This window comes from Astatotilapia calliptera, chromosome 8 (assembly GCF_964374335.1).
Source record: "Astatotilapia calliptera chromosome 8, fAstCal68.1, whole genome shotgun sequence".
In the NCBI taxonomy this organism is placed as follows: Eukaryota; Metazoa; Chordata; class Actinopteri; order Cichliformes; family Cichlidae; genus Astatotilapia; species Astatotilapia calliptera.
Genome location: NC_137429.1, coordinates 9,248,731 through 9,266,971, shown reverse-complemented (window position 1 = coordinate 9,266,971; position 18,241 = coordinate 9,248,731). Strand labels below are relative to the sequence as shown.

The 18,241-nt window shown below is 38.2% G+C and overlaps 1 protein-coding gene and 2 long non-coding RNA genes across 4 annotated transcripts; 1 reads left to right on the top strand and 2 right to left on the bottom strand.

Annotated features, from left to right (window-relative positions):
- Positions 1 to 5,992: 5,992 nt before the first annotated feature.
- Positions 5,993 to 11,920, bottom strand: LOC113028217 (NACHT, LRR and PYD domains-containing protein 3-like). Its single transcript, XM_026178301.2, has 9 exons — positions 11,650 to 11,920; positions 11,409 to 11,543; positions 11,275 to 11,334; positions 9,413 to 11,195; positions 8,512 to 8,673; positions 8,257 to 8,430; positions 7,974 to 8,141; positions 7,734 to 7,780; positions 5,993 to 7,643 (listed from the first exon to the last, which is right to left on the bottom strand). Exons 1-9 carry the CDS (start codon positions 11,693 to 11,695, stop codon positions 7,123 to 7,125), a joined length of 3,096 nt encoding a protein of 1,031 aa, XP_026034086.2. The 5' UTR covers positions 11,696 to 11,920; the 3' UTR covers positions 5,993 to 7,122.
- Positions 10,441 to 11,649, top strand: LOC145430382 (uncharacterized). The gene is made up of 2 exons (XR_013910946.1): positions 10,441 to 10,578; positions 10,737 to 11,649. It is a non-coding gene; the product is annotated as an uncharacterized LOC145430382 (long non-coding RNA).
- Positions 11,921 to 13,919: 1,999 nt separating the features above from the next.
- Positions 13,920 to 16,467, bottom strand: LOC145430379 (uncharacterized). 2 transcript variants are annotated; one of them, XR_013910944.1, is made up of 3 exons: positions 16,381 to 16,467; positions 15,726 to 16,237; positions 13,920 to 15,015 (listed from the first exon to the last, which is right to left on the bottom strand). It is a non-coding gene; the product is annotated as an uncharacterized LOC145430379 (long non-coding RNA). The 2 variants fall into 2 exon arrangements; XR_013910943.1 differs by having other exon boundaries at positions 15,726 to 16,263; positions 16,381 to 16,460.
- Between the last annotated feature and the right edge of the window lie 1,774 nt (positions 16,468 to 18,241).

The following is an 18,241-nucleotide window of genomic DNA, read 5'->3' as shown; positions in this document are numbered from 1 at the left end:
CGTTGTTTTTTTTTTTATTCTTGTGTTATCGCTGAAGAGAGTCTTACTTATCCATCACTTTGTGGGGGGGAAAAAGCAAAATTACAAAATATTGTCACTTCCTCTTTTTAACAATATGATACATTTATGACGGGTCTGCATTTTTCCGCATGCTTTCACTTCTCAGTTTCTGGATCCACAAAAATTCTCATAGTCTAGGGAAGTGTAAGTTTAGCATTGAAAAATTACGCTTTCCTGTATATTGCCTAACTCAGCATTTTATCAGGACCGCTGTACTAACTGAAAACCTCATGAAACGGTTATTTTTAATGATATCTGCTTTATCTGATGGCACTAATATCTGAGCAGATATTTATCATGATCCCAAACGATTAAGTCTGCAGGTAGCTAGTGTATCTGAGGCTGCCTGCGATATCATGTGCTTGAAGTTTTCTTGCTACTTTATCCGTCTGTCACATTGTTGTGAAGGAATCTGAGCCCTCTTTACTGCATTACTTGAGTTCATTGAAGTTTGCAGCCACTGTACTTCAATCAGGTTCGGGTCTACGTTTTGATTCGGCCATTGCAGCCAATCTGTTGTAGAGTTACTGCTGTGTTTGGATTCATCCTCTTATTGCATGACCCCAGCTTTAGCTGTTGGACAGGTGGCCCCACAAGCCTTCATCCAGAGTCGTCAGGTGAAAACCAACCAGGTCACCTACTGTAACTGATGCTCACCAATCAGTGTGTTAGACTATTTAACAATTAGTTTGAGGGAGTTTGTGGTTTTTTTTTTGGTTTTTTTTTAATATAGGTAAATATCTAAACCATAGCACTTGGGAAATGGATAAAACAGACCTAATAAATTCACACTAAAATGTAATCATCGTGGTTTTATCAATGTGGAAACAAGCACATGACAGATGTTGATGCCCTTTTTTGCACCCAGCTTCACAGTTTGAGACCAGTTTGGAGTCAAGAAACGTTATATATATAGATATATAGATATATATATATATATATATATATATATATATATAGATTGTTGACTGAACACATCCTTTGCGTATAAGTACATTTTAAAAAAATTGGTTATGTGTTTTGTCTTAGATATGTGTCAGAATAAAAATTGAAAATGTAACTAGAAAAATTTGCATTTCCTGCGAAAATGCAGTGTGGATGCTTAAAGCTGAAGCTGTATGCAAAAAGTAGCTGAAAAAGCTAAAAAGTTGCAGAAATTGTAAAAACTTTGCAGAAGCAAAAGAAGTTTGCTAAAATGGAATAACTTAGCAGAACTGCAATATCTTAGAGGAAACATAATACTTGGCAGAAATACAATAGCATAGCAGAATTTAGCAGAAATATTGTAACTTACCAGAAACATGATAACTTCTCAAAAATACAAGAATTTAGGAGAAATAGTATAAGATAACAGAAAGAATATATTTAGCCAAAAATACTTAAACATTACAGAAACACTATGATTTAGAAAAATAGTACAACAGAGCAGAAATATTGTGATTTACCAGAGACACTGTGATGAACTATGAATATTGTAATTTTAAATTGAGACTATGTTTTAGCACAAATATTATAATTTGGCAGAAATACTATAATTTAGCAGAAATACTATATTAAGCACAAATCCTATAAAAAGCAGAAATGGTATGATTAAGCACAAATACTACATTTAGTAGAAATACTTTGTTTTAGCACAAATCCCATAAAAAGCAGAAATACTGTACTATGATTTAGTAGAAAAACTATAATTAATCAGAAATACTAAATTTAGCAGAAATACTATATTAAGCACAAATACTATGAAAAGCAGAAATAGTATATTAAGCACAAATCTTATAAAATAGCAGAAATGCTATGATTTAGCACAATAGTAATAAGTTAAACAGAAAAATTGGAAAAGCAAAATGGACAGCTGAAAAAATGCTGAACATGCTGAGGGTCCCTCAAATATACTTGTTAAATGACAAAAATCTGCAAAAAAATTTATTACAGCCACACAATCACAAATATGTACACATGAGGAAACACACATGCACATAGAGACCCACACACAAGATCCAATTCAGTCAACCAGTCTAAATATATTGAATTTAAATCTTAGAATGAGATCATCCCATTAAAAGCCTCTCTCTCTCTCTCTCTCTCTCTCTCTCTCTCTCTGTCACAGACAAACACACACACACACACACACACACAGGGAGAGAGGACTAAGTTTCTAGGTCAGCCTGGGAACTGCTGAATTTGAATCCACCAATCAGAGAGCCTGTGCACTTTTCCCCACCAAAACAGGTGCATCTGTTTACACACGCAGCAGCACAGAGAGACACAGGATTTTTGCAGTCTATTTCTCATAGTGACGACTCCCTCAAACAAATGACCGTAATTTCCTAACCGTAGGGGCTAGAACGGTCATTCTTACACCGTTTTGTTCAGAAGAGGTGGGGGAATCTTCAAGTGTTGACAATTTAATATTAAAATATGAATTTTTAGAGATATATGACATGGATGACTTGTTGACTTAGAAGCCACGAATTCCCCAATATGCAAATTTGAATGCCTGAGACCACATATGTGATTGGCTGGCTGGGAAGCCGTGCAGGCCCTGATTTGTGGATTTGAATTCCTCAGCCCTCAGATATGATTGGCTGGCTTAGAAGCCATGAAGTCCCCAATATGCAAATTTGAATGCCTCAGGACACATATATGATTGGCTGGGAAACCGTGCAGGACCTGATTTGAAAATTTGAATGTCTAAGTCCTCACAGAGGATTGGCTGCCTGGGGACCAGGCAGAAATATATAGAAATACTATGATTAAGCATAAATACTACATTTAGTAGAAATACTATGTTTTAGCACAAATCCTATAAAAAGCAGAAATACTATAATTTAGCAGAAATACTATATTAAGCACAAATCATATAAAAAGCAGAAATACTATATTAAGCACAAATCCTATAAAAAGCAGAAATACTATATTAAGCACAAATTCTATAAAAAGCAGAAATACTATATTAAGCACAAATTCTATAAAAAGCAGAAATACTATATTAAGCACAAATCCTATTAAAAGCAGAAATACTATATTAAGCACAAATCTTATAAAATAGCAGAAACAGTATGATTTAGCACAATAGTAATAAGTTAAACAGAAAAATTGGAAAAGCAAAATGGACAGCTGAAAAAATGCTGAACATGCTGAGGGTCCCTCAAATATACTTGTTAAATGAAAAAATCAGCAAAAAAATGCACAGGGAGAGAGAAGTGAGTTTCTAGGTCAGCCTGGGAGCTGCCGAATTTGAATCCACCAATCAGAGAGCCTGTGTACTTTTTCCCGCCAAAACATGTGCCTCTTTTTACACACGCAGCACAGAGAGGCACAGGATTATTGCAGCCTATTTCTCATAGTGAGGACTCCCCTCAAACAAATGACCATAATTTCCTAACCATAGGGGCTAGAGCGGTCATTCTTACACCGTTTTGTTCAGAAGAGATGGGGGAATCTCCAAGTGTTGACAATTTATCATTAAAATATGAATTTTTAGAGATATATGACATGGATGACTTGTTGACTTAGAAGCCACGAATTCCCCAATATGCAAATTTGAATACCTGGAGCCCACATACATGATTGGCTGGCTGGGAAGCTGTGCAGGCCCTGATTTGTGGATTTGAATTCCTCAGCCCTCAGATATGATTGGCTGGCTTAGAAGCCATGAAGGCCCCAATATGCAAATTTGAATGCCTCAGGACACATATATGATTGGCTGGGAAACCGTGCAGGCCCTGATTTGAAAATTTGAATGTCTAAGTCCTCACAGAGGATTGGCTGCCTGGGGACCTGGCAGAAATATATAGAAATACTATGATTAAGCATAAATACTACATTTAGTAGAAATACTATGTTTTAGCACAAATACTATAAAAAGCAGAAATACTATAATTTAGCAGAAATACTATATTAAGCACAAATCCTATAAAAAGCAGAAATACTATATTAGGTACAAATCCTATAAAAAGCAGAAATACTATATTAGGCACAAATAGTATAAAAAGCAGAAATACTATAATTTAACAGAAATACTATGTTTGGCACAAATCCTATAAAAATAATAAATACTATAATTTAGCAGAAATACTATATTAGGCACAAATCTTATGAAAAGCAGAAATAGTATCATTTAGCAGAATAGTAATAACTTACAAAATTACAAATATGAAGGCATATTGAAACACAAATGCACAGAGGGACACACAAACACAGGCTCTAATCCAGTCAACCAGTCTAACTATATTCAATTTAAATCCTACAATGACATGCTGCCAAATAAGGGCAGGGTCCTCTCTCTCCCACTAAACACACACACACACACACACACACACACACACACACACACACACACACACACACACACACACACACACACACACAGACAGACACAGAGGGAGAGAGCTGCCGAATTTAAATCCACCAATCAGAGTGGCTGTTTACGTTTTCCCGCCAAAACAGGTGCATCTTTTTACACACGCAGGACAGAGAGGCACAGGATTATTGCAGCCTATTTCTCATAGTGAGGACTTCCCTCAAACAAATGACCATAATTTCCTAACCGTAGGGGCTAGAGCGGTCATTCTTACACCGTTTTGTTCAGAAGAGATGGGGGAATCTTCCAGTGTTAACAATTTATCATTAAAATATGAATTATTAAAGATATTAGACTTCTAATGCACCATAACTGAGCAGAGCGAAGCAAAAACTGCCTTGACTTGCCCTCAAACAACGCTTTCTAACTCTAAATCTATTTGGAGTATCGATATCATTCTTTCACCGTAAGAGACAGCAGGCTTTGGTGAACAGTCAGAGAAATTTTCAGGTCTCTGTGGAAATCCAACAAAAAGTTATGACGAGAGAAAAAAGTGGTTCATTTCCACAGTTTGAAATCTGAAGAAATCTGAGCGAAGGACAAATTTCCTACCCTCAAACAAGTCCAACTCATTTCAGAACGGTAATAGGTGAGAAAGAAATTCTTGAATTGTGAGCGTCAGGAGTGTCTGAAGATATACCGGGACAAGCCTCATGTCTTAACTTTGCTTCGTTAAGGAGATATGACGATTCGAATATGCCTCTCATTACAGAAATGCAGCGATGATTTTGAACAAGCTCTCCATTGACTTTATATGGAGAGTTTTGTGACCTTGTGTTGGTCTGAGGAGATTTGCCAAAATTCTATAAATCCCACAACAATGATAGTGACATTTTCTGAAAGCCAGCAAAAATACCTACGTTTTGATGTATAATTTGTGGAAGTTGAGTGAAAATTGAGCAGGTAGCAAGAAGTTGTTCGGACATGAAGTGAAAATTGCAAAACCTTCAGTGACACACTGGAAGCCAAGAGCATAGCAACCATAACAACGCATGTATTTTGTGAAAAATCACAATTTTGCAACTCAAAACTTTAAGAGGCATAAAAGTAAAACGGTAAAAGATTTGAAAAAGCTGAATCATACATGAATAGCCCAATAATTTGTGAACATTTTAAAGTTTGAATGGTTTTTCTAGGCGAAAGTATGAGGAAGTAGTTAAGTTTCAAAAACAAGCAAAATTTAGCAGAATTTTGGAAGTTTTCCATTCATTTCAATGGGACAAATTAAAGGAAAAAAGCTTAATATTTTAAAAAGTATAATAGCAAAAAATAGCAAAAATCATAGCGCAAATTAGCAGAAATAGCAGAATAGTTTAAAATTTGAACGGTGAAAATAGCACAAAAATTGTGGAAGTAGTTAAAGGACGAAAAACGAGCAACTTGAAGAATAATAATAATAATAAAGAATAAAGAGAAACAGGAACTCAATAGTGTGGATGCTTAATGCATCCACACAATTATGTGCAGTGATTTTTAAGCTTATTCTTCAATTTTGAGCTTGTCTATTTATTACTTCATTAATAAAATCCTTACCCTTATCTCTATATAGTGTTTCTCGGATTCCAAATCTGGGAATTATTTCTTTTATTGGGGTGTGTATGAGTCCAGTTTACCACAGGGAAAAGCCTCCACTCATTTAGAATAAGGGTCAATCATTACTAGGCAATATTTCTACATAATCCATGTGAGTGTGTTGAATCCATTTGTATGCGTATTTCACACCTTGCACAATATTTTCTGAGTAGTTACTAAATCCATATGTAGTAAACACTGTTATAAATACCATCCCTCCTGTTGAGGCAATATTGGAGTGTTGTATCTATATAAAGTGTTAGCTAGGATTGGTTTTCTATTTAGTCGTTTTAGAATTCCCTCTGCATTTTCTATTGCTCTGTTTTTAGTCTTTCTCGGGTTTAGGTGCTGATCTAATGTGGTTTCAAAATAATCACGTAACATAGTGAAGGTCAAAGGTATGCCTTCCTGTGCAGCTGTTTTTGCAGCTATATCAACTTTGTGGTTTTCTTGTGAAACTGTATCAGAAAGAGAGGACCAATTTGTTTATTTGGTAGTTCAGTCAGTTAAGAGTGAGGAAATAATGCATTCATGTTTGCAGTTTTATCTTGTTATACAATATTTGAAATTTTAAACATTTTTGGAAATATTTATGTGTTTTCTTGTTTGTGTGTTTTTTGTGCTGAAGTGGCCTTCACATCAGATGACAGTGCCAGCAGTGGCCCACAGCTCATTTAAGTTTGAGACCCTGCTCTAAAGAGATTAAAGTTCAGTTTTTCTGGTAAGTACATTTTAAACGTGATGTCATCTAAATAAACATCACAGTGAATAACAGAAGCACCTTCACAGCAGGCTAGGTACTGATCACAGTCAACCTTTTTTCGTTCCTTTAAGACCACACAGTGTGGTGTTATCTGAAAAGCTCACATCACTAGTATCATTGTCACTCATTTCATGGAAATATATACAATGCAATGTTTCAGCTTGAATCCAAAGTTCTGAACTGTCCAGAATTACCATTCCATACAGAGCCAATATGGCTAATAGCAACCAAAAAGAATCCTGGTGTAATTTGAAATTAGCTGCAGCTCTTTTATCACATTATGGGCATCAGGCTCAGAAGTCCAGCATTTAGATGAAACAGAATTCTCGGGTGTCTCCAGATCAGAAAAGCAGATTGGCGATACTTAGCACAAATAAACCTTTGAGTCCACCCAGCCAAGGTGAAACCCGGGGTAAACAGGCTCATCGAAGGTAGTGTGGAAGGTGTGGAGGAGTTTAAGGGAACCACAGGAGAGCATGTAAAAGGAGAGCATCCCTGCTGACCAGTCCAGGAATACTCCTACTTTGTTGGAGTTGGGTTTGGTGGTTATAGGAATGCCTGTGCCTTTGTGCAAGGCTTTGTATCCATCTTTGTTGCAGTTCAAGCCCCAGGAGGAGTTATTTCGACCTAACCAGCAGTCATCAGTCTCTCCCTTCCTGGATATTCGTTTGTAGGCTACTCCTATGAAGACTCTCCCAGTCCACTCCGCCTCCCAGTAGTAGCGTCCTGTGAGCCCTTTTCTACACAACACTTGAGGCCAGAAATCAAACCTTTCTGGATGGTCTGGATATGGCTGCTTGGTCCAGCGTGTTGCTTTCCTGTTTTCCTCGGATAGAGAAAGATCTTTATGTGCTGTGTTTGGGTCCAGGGTGAGTTTGATGATATCTGATGAATCAGATTTAAAATTTCAGTTCATATTTTACATCACACAGTTTTCTGAGTATAGGAGAAAGGAGGGAGGTTGTGGTTACTCACATTTCTTTGGACCTGGCTGAATCCGGAACTCACCACACTGGTCCATGCTAAAATCATAACAGAGGGACAAATATGTTCAGACACTTGCATCACAATTAATGTTAGTTGTGTACACTGGTGATACTGACATTATCTGGTGGAGAAACTATCTAATGGTTGATGGTTACATCACCCAGTTCTTCACTATTTCTGCACTGAAATAACCTGTTACTTTTCAGATGTTGTGGATACCATCACTACCTGAGTTTCACCAGGCTGCATTGTGGGTCCTCTTTCAGAGCTGTTAGAAGATTCAACCCTGAGTTCCCTGGGTGGTTGTAGCTCATGTCCAGCTCTCTCAGGTGGCATGAGTTTAAAGCAGATGCCAAGAAAATGCAGCCCTCTTCTCCCACACTGCACAGGGACAAACTTCAAGAAATACAGAAAGTTATTTCATCCAGCTGTCTCCATGACAGTGACAAGAACAACTTCAGTTTGAATCTGTCTTTGTACCAGTACATAGCCTCACACTCAGGACACTCACTTGAGGGTTTCCAGTTTACAGTCAGAGCTCCTCAGTCCATCAGAAAACCTTCTAACTCCTAAATCGTGAAACTCATTATCACTCAGGTCCAGTAGTTTTAGCAGGCAAGAGGCAGAGCTGACAAATGATGCCAGGTCATTGGAGCTGCGTTCTGTTAGGCTACAGCTCCTCAGTCTGCACAAAGGAAAATGCTGTAATCATGTGCTTACATTTTGGCTGAGAAATAAAAATAAAAGAAACATGTTGAATATTAACCTGAGCGCCTCCACTTTGCTGTTCCTCAACCCACTGGAGAGCTTCATTAGTCCTACATCTGTCAGATTGTTGTTACTCAAGTCCAGTTCTCTAAGTTGGGATGAACTGATGGCATTCGCCAGGTTCTCACAGCAGGTCAACGTAAGGTTGCATGCATTCAGACTGCAACAGGGAAAACAGCAAGAAAATGGTAAGTAATCCCAGGAAGCAAAATCCCCTTATATATGCAGATTAGAAATACGTCTGTTATCCAGCACTGTTTGAAATTTTATGCAAAAACATCTGTCAAAATGTTAGCTAACTGCCTAACATCATGTATATTTAATATATACTCACTAACTCTTTGTTAGGTACTTTTGTCATCTGATCAAGTGTTAATACAAACATCTAATCAGCAAATCAATGCATTTAGGCATGGTCGGGACATTCTGCTGAATTTGAAACCGAGCATCAGAACAGGGAATAAAAAATGTTTTAAGTGACTCTGAATGTGAAATGGTTGTTGTGCCAGACGGATCTAAGTATTTCAGAAATTGCTGATCTAGTTGGGATTTTCCCTCTCGAGCTTTACAGCGAAAACCTTGTGGTGTTTTCACATCAAACACAGCCAAAGCTTTAAATAATGTGTTGGGCATATGTAACAGAGATTCGAGCCAATAGGTCAGGCTGCAGCTTCCTCTAAAAGCTCGACTTTAAATGTGCTTTTTTCTATGCTTGTGACAGGCTGATATTAGCTATGCACAGATGCCCTGATTTTGCCCTGGTCATTTCAGGTAGGAAGAGATTAGGAGATGTTACTTAAAAGCACTGGGTTCCAATATCAATTGAGGAGTTACTCTTCTCAGTCTTTTGGAGTTTTGTTTTTTTCTCCTGTAGAAATTAATAACTGTAAACTACTTACTTTGCTACTTGGGCTGTTTTCACGACAGGTAGCAGCCTGAGAAGACCCTCCTCTGACCTGGTGTAGTTGCCCAGTTCAAACGTACTGTGCTCTTCTTCTGATGTCAGTAATACAAAAACTAGTGTGGCCCACTGGGCAGGTGAAAGATTGGCTCTGTTAAGGCTACCTGAGCTGAGGTAGCTCTGAATTTCCTTCACGAGGGAGTGGTCATTCAGCTCGTTCAGACAGTGGAAGAGATTGAGGCACCTGTCTGGTGATGGACTGGACCTGATCTTCTCCTTTATGTGTTTAACGATTTCAGTTCTTGTCTTTTGTTGTGTTCGGTTGTTGACCATTAGATGTTTCAGCAGCGTCTGATTGGACTCCAGGGACAGCCCCAAAAGGAAGCGTAGAAACATGTCAAAATCTCCTTTCTCACTCCGCAAAGCCTTTTCCACTGCTTCTTTGTAGAGGGTGAGCTCAGATGGTCTGGATAGAAAGCGTCGTGACGCGGACAACTTCACCAGGATGTTAACGTTGTCGTTGTGGAACGTGAGGAAGACGTACAACGCTGCAAAGAATTCCTGAACACTCAGATGCACGAAGCAAAACATCTTCTCCTTGCACACTGTCATCTCCTCATGGAAGATCTGTGTGTAGACTCCTGAGAACATGGATGCCTGCTCAGTATCGATACCATTCAGCTTTAGGTCGCTTTCATTGAAGATCAGGTGGCCTTTCTCGAGTTCTTGGAAAGCCAGCTTTCCTAAAGCCAGGAGATTAGCTCTCACACAGTCAGCATTTGACTCCCTTCTTCCTGTCAGCCTTTTCTTCATTGCCTCCTCACACAAGGATAAGAAGTGTATGTACATTTGAGTGAGAGTCTTTGGTGTGTCTTTGCTCTCTTTTGTAGCCATATTTTTCTCGAAAACAGTCGCTGCCATCCAGCAGAAAATTGGTATGTGGCACATGATGTGAAGGCTCCTGCAGGTTTTCACATGTGCTATCACCCGGTTTGCTAAGTTCACATCACTAATTTTCCTCCTGAAGTATTCATCTTTTTGCAGGTTGTTGAAACCTCGAACTTCAGTCACTAGATCAACGCAGTTCGCTGGGATCTGACTGGAAGCTACGGGGCGTGATGTGATCCACACGAGAGCCATAGGGAGCAATCTGCCCCTAATGAGGTTGGTCATTAATACGGCAATTGTGGTAGTGTGAGTCACATCTGACAGTATTTCACATCTGTTGAAGTCCAAAGAGAGGCGACTCTCATCCAGGCCATCGAGGATGAAGAGCATGTTTTTTTTCACATTAGTGAAAATTTCTATGTCTTTAATTTCAGGGAAAAGCACAACAAGAAGCTCCACTAGACTGAAGTTTTTCTTCTTCATCAAGTTCAGCTCTCGGAACGAAAGTGGAAATACAAATTCTAGGTTTTCATTTGCTCTCTCCTCCGCCCAGTCCAGAGTGAATTTATTGGTCAAAACAGTTTTTCCAATGCCAGCAACTCCCCGTGTGACGACAGTCCTTATGTCACAGCCACGTTCAGGCAGAGGAGCGAACAGGTGATCGCAGTGGATTGATTTTTCCTGGCCCACATGGATCCTGGGTGTCGTCTCGATGTGTCTCACCTCATGCTCCTTGTTGACTTCGCCGCTTCCTCCCTCGGTGACGTAGAGCTCTGTGTAAATGTTATTGAGAGAGATTTTGTTTGTTTCTGTCGCCTGCCCCTCGAGAATGTGGCTGAACTTCCTCCTCAGAGTGGCTTTCAGGTTTTGTTGACTTTCTGCAACCTTGTCAACTGAAAGAGAAAACATTTATTTAAATGGTTTACTTTTTTAATGTAACATTTTTAAATTAAATAATTGAGAAGCACTCACTTTCAGGCGGCAGAGCACCACAGCTGTCTGTATGGTCATTGTTGAGGTCCTCTTTACACTCTGCAAAACGACACAAAGATCAGAAGAGACCAAACGGCGCATTCACTTAACTGCGTGTATCTACATGTATCTACCTTGCGTTGCTGAGAAGATATTGATGTTTATGTTGCCAACATTTGAACCAATTATGGAAGGAGCGACCACGTTGCCACCACTCTGTGCAGTGTAGTTTGGCTGGAAGTGATGAACCGCAGCCTGAATAAAGGGAACTGACTCGGAGAGAAAGCAAGAATAAGAGATCACTGAAGAAAAATGGTTGCTGGTGCTTTTCAGATTATCTTTTTGTTGCCTTACATTAAAAAAAATTAGACTTACCTTCAGAGAAATCATCTGTTTTATTACTAACGATTGATTGGTCCATTTTCTTTTTACAGTACTTTAATCCTCATGTAGTTTCTGTCAGGGAATACTCCTTGTCCTCAGTCTTTAACATCTCTGACTGTTCACTGAAGATATTTGCTTCCAAACAGTCAACTAGATGGTCAATAAATACATTAAACAAACCCTATTTTTTACTGTTACAAATCTGCTAAGACACCATTAAATCTAACAGACCAGAAGACGAATGCATGGCTGCTTACTAAAGTGAAACTGCCACTTAAATAACACACTGGCAGATGGTATTAAAGGAGAAGGTTACTTCCTGAGAAAAACAGGAAGTATGGTTTCTTGCATGCACAGACAGTCTGCCTTCTTAAACAAACCACAAAAGTTTCGTTTACTAAAAAATGTAAATGTCAAACAGCTGCAAGATATTTTGCTTTGTTTTATTGATTGCTTGATTGATTTTGGACAAACTAACTTGGTATCCAACAAAAAAAAAAAAAACAGCAGTTTTTTAGGGTAAATGTAACAACCAATACATCAGACACAGATTCACACACAGGCAGCTAAATGCAGTGACAGAAGACATGTAAATTATGCAAAATCAGTATACCCAAACACAATTTCCATGAAAGGCCCGGAAGCAAGGTGGCATGGTGGTTAGCACTGTTGCCGCACAGCAAGAAGGTCCTGAGTTCAATTCTACCATCAGGCCGGGGTCTTTCTGTGTGGAGTTTGCATGTTCTCCCCGTGTTTGCGTGGGTTCCCTCCGGGTACTCCGGCTTCCTCCCACCGTCCAAAGACATGCAGCTTGTGGGGATATGTTAATTGGATAATCCAAATTGCCACTAGGTGTGAATGTGTGAGTGCGAATGGTTGTCTGTCCCTGTGTGTTGGCCCTGCGACAGACTGGCGACCTGTCCAGGGTGTACCCCGCCTCTCACCCTATGACGGCTGGGATAGGCTCCAGCGCCCCCCGCGACCCTGAAAAGGATAAGCGGAAGCGAATGGATGGATGGCCCGGAAAGTCCCAAATCAGAGAGAAAATAAATCAAATGAATATGACAGAATATTTCAACAACACAATGGAACTTTTTGAGCTGTTAAACAAAAAAGTGTAGGGTAGGGTATTCATTCTGAAACGAAACAAATAAAAAATGTACTTTATAAATACAACGAAGTCAAACAAAATCATCTTCTATATCCTAATATATTGGAAAAGTTTTACTTACATTTTTTTGTCAGTTTGACCAAATTCTACCACGACCAGGATGAGGAGCCTTTGGTTTATCTTTATTGAAACTGGGAATGCTATGAGTCAAGCTTGTTTTATTCTACAAATACAGGCCATTTATTGTTTTATAATTGTCTTATAATTGATTTAAAAAAAAATCACTAGCCAGTAATAAAAATTAACCACCTAAGACCCGAACGCTTTCATGGCATGCATTTTTTATTTCTCTTTGATATTTGGGTTGATTGGGACCCAATGAATGTAAAAACAAAAAATTACCTGATTTTGTTTTTTTATACCTGATTTTTGTTTCTGAGAAAAATTAGATCCACATATGATGACATTCGTTTTCAATTTTGATAGAAGAGTGGCAGTTTAATGTCCTCGTAAGTGGAAATCAGGCCCTTGTAGCGAATTTGGTATTTTGGTCTAGACAACCCAAAATGTGATGTCCGCATATGTGGATGCCAGGTCCTAGGAGATTAAAGTGAAACCAACCATTTCTAAGCACTAAAACGGTGAAGACAGCAAACCCACTCTGGAAACTAAAAAACCAAAGTTGACTAAAAACAGAAATATAAAAACAAAACACCAAAATGTAACACCTCAGCCATAAACAGGGATAGTCTCTTACGCGACACATCTTACTCCACTGGAGGTTCTTATCTAGAGTAGATATGATGTCATCACGTTGTCTAGCAACTACCTACAAACCCATTACCCATTTGTGGGGTTTGTACGCCTACAGTACCTTATAAAGGTATTGCATTGCTCTCATTTTGCAATAACAACACCTCATTTAGAGAATAGGGAATACACTCATTTTTGCCATGTGAATTACCCCAGCCTACAAAATCATCATAATACATATAAATATGCAACCATAATGAAACTTATACACTTTATGCAGGTGAATAGTGTCTGGAAGATGTGTGTAGTAGTAGCCTCATTTCTTAGACATGAGATAGCTGACATTGTTTTTTAATCATACATTGATGTAAATACTTTTTTCTGTATGCAAACACACTTTGTCCTCAATATTTATCTTTATTTAGATTAGAAAACATTTTTTAGTGTGATTACATACATCAGTTTACCAACAGCATGAACAGTTAGTGTGATATTCTGTTATCACACTAGCATCAAATTATATCACTTTTACTGAAACCTGTGATTCATGGATTTGTATTAGACCTGACTAACATCATTTTCCTAGTCTACAGGATCACCATAATATTATTAGTCATCATCAGCATCATTTATCTCAAAAAAGTGAAATAAGAGTAAAGCTTCTGAGTGAATGTCTGGGTTTAGATCAGAATGGTTCTGCTTTCTTAAAAAATATCCAGTCTTAATTTTTGCTTTTACATTTTATTTAATGCAACTTCAGACAAAAACATAAAAGATAATCAAATCATCCTTCCCGATAGAAGACAGAAATTGATTCTACCAAAATAGAATATTACATATGAAAGCATTAGCGAGGCATCAGTCACTGAAAAGAAGTTAAAAACATATTAGTTCACAGTTTGGTTTCACAGACCTGCACACTGTAGCTGTGCTTGTTGAACACAAGATGGAAGCAAAGTCCAAGTTGTGCTTTGTCACTTTTACGGCATACAAAACACACGATACTGCCAAAAGAACTTTAAATGATGTAAGATCTACAAATAAATAAGACTAACAGGAAAAACACGAGAGAATATTTAACATAAACTGTGCTACTTTTCATCTAAAAGAAAGAGGGATAAAAAAAAAAAACATAATATGCAATTAATACAAGTCATCTTTAAGTGAACAGTGAAACCATAACCATAGGAGGAGTTACAAATACATAAAAATAAGGAGGAGGAATGTTTGAGAGGGTCGTGAAGGAGCACTGGCTCATTTAACCCTCATATCTCATCAAGGTTATTATGTTGAAGTTAAATGAACTTAAAAAGGTTTCAGTCTTCATCAGCTTCACCAAACGTAACAACAGTCGTTACAACTAACGTTTCAACAAATTTAATGATGAGCACATGGGGAACATTTTCTTTATGTTTGCCAAACACTGAAGTCTCCTCAGTCAGATCTTCAGACAGTGGAAGCTCTGGAGATGAAGGAGTCGACAACTTCAGGGGCTACAGATTAAAAGAGCAGAACAGAAAAACACTGATGGTGAGTAAGAAACAGGAAATCTTCTCTGGATTAAAGATTATTGTGTTTTATGTTGCTAATCATCTTCTCTAATCCTGGACTGGAGGTGTTACACATTTATCCTTGCGTTCTGGGGTTCTCACTTTTTATTCTTAGTTTGTGGTTACTATAATCATCCATTATGTCCCTAATGGATAATGGATAACTTCAAGAAAGCAAACGCTCAGAAGCACAAGGAAAGCCAGTGAATAATAAAAAAGCTGTTCTCTGGAATCCCAGAGTAAAACTTTAGAGCTGAAAATGAGCTCCAAAGAATCATTTCCTTCACTGGAGGTTTAGTTACATCAGCCTGACTAGTGAGGTTTTTGGGTTAGGTCAGTTTGTTGAGGTGAGTTTTGGAAAGTTGGGTTATTTCCTGTAATGAAACCTGCTGGACTGTTTGTCCTTCATCTCCTCTCTTAGGACTGATGTGTCCTGATCATTCCGGCACTTAAATATGCTGTGCTAACTTAAGACTAACTGCTAATTTTCTGAGCACTCTGTGCGGTTGTAAAAGTAGCTGAATAAAGATGATGGTGATTAATTATCGCACATCATCCATAATTGAGTCAAAGTGCCTAATGAACCTATTAAGATGAAGCTACATGGTTGATATATGGGTGTATGAAGCGTATAAAGAATGAAGCACACTCACCTGCACATTTCTTTGTCCTCCTGATGGATCAACTCTGTCGCTTTCACTCAAACTCATCATGGAAACATTAACTGGAGGCTCTGGGTTGTTGTTGACTTTGTTACAGAGTGAACATTTAAAAGACTTTTTCCACTTCTCACATTCTTGCACACAGCCGTTACAGAAGCTGTGGCCACACTGCAGCACCGCAGGCTCAGTGCAAACATGTGAACAAAGTGGACAACAATCCTCAATGAACGCTTCATCACTCCAGCTTAAACCACTGTTGGACTCTTCATCTGTCTTTGTGACTTCAAAAGGCTCTTCATCAACTTGATCTTCAAAGTCTGAATCTTTGAATTCATCATTTGGATCTTTGTGACTCAGCACTTGAGCCCAATCTTGTATTGTAGCTTCCACAGCATCTTTCTCATTAATCTGTACCGGCTTATCCAAAGTATTCTCCAGGTTGCACATTGTTGGATTCTCTCTCGTATGCTGTGCAAAGTGCCAGTGAAACGTAGAGCTGTGGGCTGATGGTGAAAGTCCAGAAACAAGACTTTAGAATAAATTTATGAAAGAAAATGAAACATAAATTAATAAAAACGGTAACATCTTTACATTTTAATTTAAAATAGATTTTAAAATTGAACAAACTCATTAATTTGATGCTCACCTTTGTCTTTCAGGCTGACTCCAAGTAGCTTCTGCTATTTTCCTGTGTAGAGTTCGTCTTTCACTCTTCAAATAACCAACAACTTGCTCACCTTAGATCCTTTATTTGGAATGGGGGCGGGGCTCCAGTATGGTAATGCATTTTCTCTTGAATGTGATTGGTTAAAGTAGACTGAGAGAAAATAACCTGTCGACTTGCGGAAAATGTGCAGTTTTTTTTCTGGGGAAGACTGAAGGCGGAGTTGTATTGAGTATGAATTATTTGACATCCTTTATATTAATATGACAACTAAGAATAATAAACAACTAACTCTCTTCAACAAAGAAAACATCGTGGCACGCAGCAATCTATCAAACAAGCTATTTCTGAAAGTAACAGAGGCAAATGTAATATTATTTCCAGATTTACAGTCCAGTCAAGGGTATTTGGTCAAGTAGTGGTTATACAATTCATGCCATGTACTGACATCACTATGTCTGTGGAGTCAGAGAAATGTCATTTCAATCCTCACAAGTACACCTGCGTGAAAACAAAGAAATGTCAGCAAGTTCTGGGGAACAAGGAAGTATTTATTTTCCAGGGCTGAAAAACATCTGTACAAATGACTTAAGAACACATGTTTCTGTGTAAAAGTTCTTCCTGGTCAACATTTGTCATCACCATCTAGGCTCGGGGATTCCCGTTAACAAGACATACCAGTTTCTATACAAGCCAGAAAATAACTGTCTGTTCGCTAGAAGTGGACTGTTTTTCTGTGTATCCGGTGCGGACTGACCTAAGCTTCTTACTGACAGCTCTGAACATGTGATATATTTTCTATTAATTAATATAACAGCTAATAATAATAATCCACAACAAACTCTCAAAAAAAAAGCAGAAAGTTGGCCCACAGGGCTCAAAACTTCCCATGGGTGTTCAAATGAGCTGAGATCCTGTGAATGCCATAAAACATGACCCCACAGTGGGGATCAAGCATTCAGATTATGCTTTTCATTTCTGAACCATCACTGAGGTGCATTTCTTCACAGCAGCTTTGTTTGAAATAATGGGAAATTTATAGCTCATCATTTGTCTGCAGCTAAAAGAAGAGAAGAACACCCCAGCAATGGACATAAAGTGACAAGAAGTCAAAGCCAGGGGCGGATCTACAGGTGGGCAAAGGGGGACAACTGCCATCCTGTAGAGCCTTGCCCCCACCCCCAACTTTTATGTCCTTGACTCCATTTAAGTATTTTCACATCAAAATCTTTTCTGTGTTCATAATTCCATCAATTTTGACAAGATACACAACATCACCTCCTGAAATGCAGTCCCAAATCATGACAGTCTCCAGATGTTTTACAGATTGATGTAGACACTGAATTAATAAAAAACATTTTATGTCTGTCAAACTGTTGTTTTTGCCATGTTTCATCCTTTTGGCTAAACAATTGGAACAAATTAGTCATTTTTGCAACAGGCTGCTAAATATAAATTGATTCTTTGCTAAGTTATCTGTTATGTGGTGACACAACATTGGCTAATTCATGCTTAAGTCATTTATAGGTCAGTTCTAATTGGTACAACAAGCAAACAAAAAAAAAATTCCCAGAAAAGGATCAGATTCAATAACTGGAAGGAAAACTTGTGGAAAAACAGCCAAAGTCCAAAGAAAATCTTTGAAAGCCCTTCAGGAGAGATACAGGAGAAAAATGACAAGAAACTCTGGCTCCTTAGAAGCAAAATATAAATAAATGAGGGATGATTCAAAAGTTTTGCACAGTACCACATATATGTACTGTTACAAAAGTGGAAACCTATATTACACATGGTAAAAGCCTAAAATACAAAAAGCAAAACTGTAGGCTTCATTCTGTTAAAT